We start from the raw sequence: 6,993 nt of genomic DNA on the forward strand, positions 1-6,993 counted from the left end.
GAAGGAATCGCTGTGTAGCTGGTATGTATATAACTGTTCTTAGGTTGTACCGAAATCACTTCAATTTAGATTTTTTTTGCTATAAAGTAATTTTTTGAGATTTACAAAAGAAAAGAAAATTATTAAGACTAGACACAACCACGGCCTGTTTCTAATTCAGCCAGTTACAAAGTGGTGTGACACACCCCGTGTCCTACCGACCGGTCTTCGCAAAAATCCCAGTCATGTAATTTGTAATTACCTTCGCTGGAGTGATTTTTTTTTTTTTCCCCCCTAACTCTGCATCTTGCATTTGGAAATGGAGCATGGAGATCCTTAGCTTCAGCATCATTTTTGATTATTCATGAAGGTGCTTGAAAATTGCTGTCTGGCAGACGAATGATACCTAGTTGTGAATTAAAAGTAAATGCAAACATTTTAATAAAGATCTTTAAAAAATCTACATCATAGTCAAAATCCTCAAATTAAGACTCTCAAGGGTCCAAAATTATTTCAGTCAGATCAGAATAAATTGAATCAGTGATTTGTTCATTCTTGTTTGTGGATGGAAACCCATGGGAGGGAATGATTCTTCTATATTAATACCAGGATATCCAAGGAGAAATGAGAGGACCTTAGTGGAGAACTGGGAAATTGGGGGAGTAGGGATAAAACCAACATGACTTCGAGGTATTTAGGGACAACACTGAAATTAGAAACTACATGTGCAAATGTAGACTCACTGTATATACACAGAAAATAGATTAAAAATGGCCTCTGCAGAGATATAAAGGAGGAGGAGTAACAGTATAGAGATAGCCAGAAGAAAACCAAACAAAGCAAAGTGTGGCAGTGTTTTCCCTGTTGGAAGAGGCAGTTCAGGAGGTGTGCAGGGAATGAGATGCCTCAGGGAACACCAAGCCAGAGCCGTCTTGATAGAGGTTGTTCTCCTGGCGGAGGAGGTAGGGGTTATATCCAGGGTTGCATTTTCCAAGTATGTTTAAATTTTTCAAAGAGACTTTACAACAAGCCAACTGGAGAAGAACCAGTCTTTCCAGGGAGATAGTGCATAAAGTAATGAAATGCTCCATGTGTCTTTGAGACATCTTTGGCCCAAAGATAAGAAGCTTTCATATTCCACTAACATCACTATTTATTAGCGGTGCAGAAAAAAATGGGGCAGTGAATAAATTTACATGACTGATGGTGAATCCCCGAGCTGGCCCTGGAAAATTTGGCTTTCCAAAGGGAGAACGTGTGCCTCTGAAAAACTCTGTTTACTCGGTGCCCAAGACCAGTGTCTGAGGCTGGAGGACGTTAAAATCCTCCCCATCTCTTGCCAGATGGTGTTGTCAACCTGAGCATCCCCATCGTGCTGCCGATCTCCACAGAGGACAAGGAGCGGCTGGAGGGCTGCGAGGCGCTGGCGCTCAGCTATGCAGGGCGGAGGGTGGCGGTTCTGAAGAGCCCAGAGTACTTCGAGCACAGGAAGGAGGAGCGCTGTGCCCGCGTCTGGGGCACCACCTGCGCAAAGCACCCACATGTCAAAGTAGGTTTGTCTCCTTGCTGCTTGGGGAAACCTGGCCAGGATGGTAAATGTGGGCAGGGGCTAGAGAACTGAACCTTTCCAAGGTTTCGAGGGCCATGGGTGTCCTGTCTGCTCTCTAAGTCCAACTCCTCACTGGGAACCATCGCATCCTAAGCAGGGAGGACTGAATTTTTAGGCTCATGAGTTAATGCTGCGCTTGCTGCTTTACAAGAGCATCAGATACATCAGATGCACAGTGAAACGGAAAATGAGCATGCTGCTGAGGAGCTGCTCCTTTCATTCACTCATCTTCACTGGTGTGCCTACATCCAAACGTTTTTAGCCCCCAAAGTTTTCCTGCACTTGGGGTGTGACGATCTCAGTGATGCTGTCAAACATTAATGCTGCAGATTGTAGACTCGTGCTCTTTTTAGCTACGTTTTACTCCTCAATTTGACTGTTTCGTACAGGCAGCCAACAAGGGTGTTATATTTTTACAGCTTCTCTCTTCCCACTTACTCTCTGGCAGTACAAAGAACATCATCCCTTAGAAAGGAAGAGCTCCAGGTTACACCGAGTGACTTGAGCTGCCTGCTTAACAAGGCTAAAGCCATGTTAATTCTTTTCCCCCTACCTTAAAATAACTCTTTTAATTATTCAGCAGCAGTTGCTCACCTTGTGTCATGGTTTAACCCCAGCCAGCAACTAGGTACCACAATGCCAGCTACTAGGAAGAAAATTAACTCCATCCCAGCTGAAACCAGGACACCTTGCAACAGGCTTATTCCTCCTGCGTATTCCCAGCAGGAAAGAGCAAAGAGTGAGGTGGCAGAAGGCCTTGTGCCATTACTTGTAGACCCCCGGCTGCCAGAGAGGAGTCCAGCACCCAGCTGGGTGCAGTGGTAGGGTGTCAGTGGCTGATGCCTCACTTTACAGGGTTGCCGCTGCTCATGACGTTCAGTTCATGTGGTCACTGTAAGTATGTTTTCCACCTACAATGTGCTGAACAAGAAGGGAAGATCACCATACAAGCAGTCAAGCCTAACACTCTTCAAAGGAGACTGGGAAAGGGAAAAGGAGATATTTTGCTGTCCCCTCTGTAATGCACATGTGCATAATTCACAGATGGTGATGGAGAGCGGAGACTGGCTGGTTGGTGGAGACCTCCTGGTGCTGGAGAAGATCAAATGGAATGATGGGCTGGACCAGTACCGCCTGACACCGCTCGCTCTCAAGCAGAAGTTCAGAGAAATGAATGCTGGTGCGTGCCCTGGGTTAGCGCTGGTGACACGGCTCTTCTTGCTCTACCTCGCACCGGGAGAGTTCTGTGATTACTTTCTCTCAAGCCCCCAGCACCTGCCAAATTGCTTCTGTATGCTCCCAAAATGGGACTATTTGGGTGCGGTGAGCAGGAAGAGGGACACAGGGCACAGCACAAAAAGTGGCACGGGGTCTCCTTGGTTAAGGACGGTGGTTGTGATGGGCTGCGTCCTCAATGGGCCTCTCTGAGCATGGGACTGGAAAGTGTTAAGCATCCTGCTCATGTCCTCCCTGGCAGGTCAGACCCTCTCTTTCCGCACCCTGGGCATTTAAAGGCCTGTGCTGATGTGCTTGGCCTTCATGCATGGGGAACAGCTCAGGTGTATTCTCCCAAGTGTCTATCCCAGCAGGCTGGTAGGCGTCAGACACCTACCCTCACTTTTGGGAGAGAGTGTTGGCCTTCCTGAAGGTGCCATTGAGCTTGGAGATGCGGCCGGTCACTTGAAGAAGTCAGGGAACGCAGTGGAGGTGTCCAGTGGCATCTAAAAACATTGTAGGAGAGCTGATTGATAGGTCTGAAATCAGCCCCAAAGGAAGGATGTGCAATGAAAATAAACTTGGCAGAGCAATGAAGAGGCACTGTACATGTATGAAACACTCATCTAAGGTATTTAAGGTCTTGCTCGTGTGAAGATAGGACACACGTCTTGCGATGTGCATATCTTACGACTGTGTCAAAAAGTATAGTGTGTAAATGAAGCTGCAGGGTCAGATGGTCAGCGCAAGCCTGTGACCCCTCTGAATCTTTTCCTTTTAGATGCTGTCTTTGCGTTTCAGCTACGCAACCCTGTCCACAACGGGCACGCCCTGCTCATGCAGGACACGCGGCGCCAGCTTTTGGAGAGGGGTTACAAAAACCCTGTGCTTCTCCTGCACCCCCTGGGAGGATGGACCAAAGATGACGATGTCCCCCTGGAGTGGCGGATGAAGCAGCACACAGCAGTGCTGGAGGAGCAAGTCCTGGACCCCAAGTCGACCATCGTTGCCATCTTCCCCTCTCCCATGCTCTATGCTGGCCCCACAGAGGTAACGTAGCCGTCAGCTGCTCACTGCGACAAGGCATGAAGCCTGTCCGTGGGGATGCTGGCTGCCGGCCTGTGCGCACAGCTCCAGAAGGCCACAGGGCAGGGAGTCGGTAGCTGTTGCCTCACTGTTAGCTCCCTCGATGGTTCGCCTGCAGCTTGCTGCGGCAGCCATCTCCCAGCAGAGCTCAGCTCTGTGGACTCCCGCGCTTTCACAAGCTGTGTGGAGAGCTGGGGAGAAGGGGGCTAGAAACAGACTTCACCACTGTGACCTTTTTCTCTGTTGGGCAGGGATGCTCATTTGTTTTCTCCCAGTGGTTTCCCTTCTGTTCCTAAATCGGTGGGATGAAAGCAGTAGATGCTGAACCTCCCCTGAAGGAGGAAGGAGAGGGATGCATGGGCAGCCTTTGCCTGTGCGGGGCTCGAGGGCTGGTGGGCATTGTGTTTGCACGTTCAAAAAGCAAGCCGCTACCTACATTTGCTGCCAAATTGGAACAAGACCAGTTCCTATCCCCAGTGTTTCCCTTGAAATACATGTCCTTAGGAGAACTGTGATGTTGCATCAGGTCCAAGCAGTGGAAGACGAGTCTGGGCAGCCTCATCACTATGAGAGACTGGAGCAAGGCTGCTGACGTGTCTCCTTCCTTCCTTCCTGCTTGTGGATCGCCAGGATCTCTTTTGCAGCCCAGGGCAGACAGCTCAGTTGCTGCTCAGCCCTCAACCAGTGCTCCTAGTGTCTCTCCTTTGCAGGTGCAGTGGCACTGCCGAGCTCGCATGATTGCCGGGGCCAATTTCTACATCGTGGGGCGCGACCCTGCAGGCATGCCTCACCCCGAGACCAAGAAGGACCTCTACGAGCCCACGCAGGGAGGGAAGGTCCTCAGCATGGCGCCAGGACTGACCTCAGTGGAAATCATCCCCTTCCGAGTGGCTGCTTACAATAAACTGAAAAAGGCCATGGACTTTTATGACCAAAAAAGGTAACGCAGGCAGCAGCGTCGCTGTTTCTTCAACCTGCACAGCATGTGCAGTTTGTGATTGCGTCTGGCTTGCAGCTTGCCAGGGGAGAGGGAAAAGCAGTCATCGTTCCTCTTAAGGAGAGGAATGGGGGGAGAACCTGTGAAAGCCACCCGCTTTCCCCTCCAAGAGCTGACACCAGGTCAAGGATGGGTCTGATGAAACTAAAGATGCGCCTTTGTAGCCACCAGGGAGGATAAGAAACACAGTTTGGGGACTAAGTGGCAGTAGAAATACAGCCTCTTGCAGCTGGAGAAGTGTGTTACATAGAACTCCAGCTCCTCTCGAAAGAACAACTGCATCGCTGCCGATCGTAAAGCCAGGCGTGAAGCCACAGATGAGTGCTGCCGGTGCCGGGAGGTTTCCGACCACGCACTTGGCACAGCGGAAGAGCTGAGCTGCGGACGACTCAGGCCGGTTGTGCTGATTTCACCCCTGTCTCTGTTTTGCCACAGGCATGACGATTTTGACTTCATCTCAGGAACACGCATGAGGAAGCTTGCTCGTGAAGGTGAAAACCCACCAGATGGCTTCATGGCCCCCAAAGCTTGGAAAGTCCTAACCGAGTACTACCAGTCACTGGAAAAAAAGAATTAACATTACTCCTCCTCCGTAGAAATACTTGTATTAAGAGTGAGCAATGATTGATTGATTCCCTATGACACAGATCAGTTACTTGGCATTTCCAGTGCTCTGACTGTAGGATTTTCCTACCTGGGTCAGAGTGTTTTTAACTAATCAGCAATACTTTGAAATACTTTGAGCCTGGTCCTTCTCCCCTTGAAGCTGCCAGGAGTGTCCCCATGGAGCTGGAAGGGGAGGGCAGCAGGCCCTTCGTTCTCAGCTGAGCGCGGCTGCAGAAGCCCATCATGGCCTCTGGACGGGCCATCCGGATCGTTGTGGTGCCGCCAGAGCTGCTCACTGGCCCCTGGTGCAGAGCTGGGACCTCAGCACCGGGATAAAAATGTGTCTGTCCCCTGCGTGGAGCAGAAATGAAGAAGTGCCTTTCCGCTACCCATTGCCCAGCACTGCCAGAAGAGGCAGGAGCAGCCCCTGAAGCAAGGAGCGGTTGCTGCTGCCAGGGTGGGAGAGGAAAACGGGCACTCGATGCTCAGATCCAGTTGCTGCCCTCCAGGTTGTGCCTTAGACAATTTTTGCTAACAAACAGCAGGATTTTTTTTAATGCCCTTGTTTTAACAGGATTTTTTTTAATCAGCTTTGACCATCGCCAGTTCCTTGTGGCTGAGTCGATTGCTCACTGTTCTTCCTTGCTTCTTCCTGCTTGACTTCTCCGGTCAAAACAAAACCTGGGCTGAGCGTTACTGGTGCTCCGAGTTCAGCTTTCCCTGGGGACTCTGCCAGGGAGATCCCTGCGCTCACAGCCTGGTGGGCCCACGGGTGGGAGAAGCTGCCCTGGGAGGCACCGTAAAGCCCAGGAGATCTCTGAGAAAGCTCAGGGCAGCAAGCAAAAATTGGGGATGCTGTTTATGTGCTTTCATTGGTATCCTCCCACCTGGCAGGATCGGATTCCCCTTTCCTCTGCCCACGCTCCTCCCATCCGAAAGGCGAATTAAAGGCAAACCAGCAAAATCACAGTGCGAGGTGGGTCCGAGCAGCTGTACCCGGTAAATCAGGCGAGAGATGGCTCAAGTGCTTGCCTTCATCCACAGCTGTAGACCCATGTGGGTACAGGTGGCCTGATTTTACTTTGTACCTGTGGGATGGTGATGCTGGCTCCAGCTGGGGGACAGCCAGAGGATGGCAGAAAAGTCCTCGGGTCCCCCCAGCCATGTGGGGTGCTGCGGTGCCAGGGGTGATGGTGCTGAGCCGAGAGCCGGTGGCTGGTGCTGCTCCCAGCTCTGGCTGGTGGAAAGTTACTGCAGACCTTATCTTCTCCCCCACCCCTGACATGGACTTTGCTGTTGTGCGTGAGGCTTTTCCGCTGACTCGCAGCTCTTGCGGTGACCTCCAACGGGGCTGAGCAGTGTGACTCAACACCGAAGCTTTACCTGGCCCTGTCTGCATCTCACCCCGAGCATGTCCCGCGTCTCAGTGGTGGTTGAGGTTTGAGCACAACACCCTGCACGGCTGGGAGCCCCTCAGCCGCCTGCTTGCCCCTGCCTGTGT

The 6,993-nt window shown here is 51.1% G+C and overlaps 1 protein-coding gene across 1 annotated transcript in view; it reads left to right on the plus strand.

Moving 5' to 3' along the window:
* Nucleotides 1-6,171, plus strand: part of PAPSS2 (3'-phosphoadenosine 5'-phosphosulfate synthase 2) — a gene marked incomplete at its 5' end in the record, with an annotated part of 30,127 nt that extends 23,956 nt beyond the window's left edge. The window contains 5 exons of the mRNA XM_082308813.1: nucleotides 1,323-1,528; nucleotides 2,633-2,768; nucleotides 3,585-3,853; nucleotides 4,600-4,829; nucleotides 5,322-6,171. Of these exons, the coding sequence (XP_082164939.1) occupies nucleotides 1,323-1,528; nucleotides 2,633-2,768; nucleotides 3,585-3,853; nucleotides 4,600-4,829; nucleotides 5,322-5,463 (983 nt within the window). The 3' untranslated portion in view covers nucleotides 5,464-6,171. The remainder of the gene's footprint in view (nucleotides 1-1,322; nucleotides 1,529-2,632; nucleotides 2,769-3,584; nucleotides 3,854-4,599; nucleotides 4,830-5,321) is intronic.
* Nucleotides 6,172-6,993: the final 822 nt, after the last annotated feature.

Source organism: Platalea leucorodia (assembly GCF_965183815.1).
Source record: "Platalea leucorodia genome assembly, chromosome: 4".
Taxonomy (NCBI): domain Eukaryota; kingdom Metazoa; phylum Chordata; class Aves; order Pelecaniformes; family Threskiornithidae; genus Platalea; species Platalea leucorodia.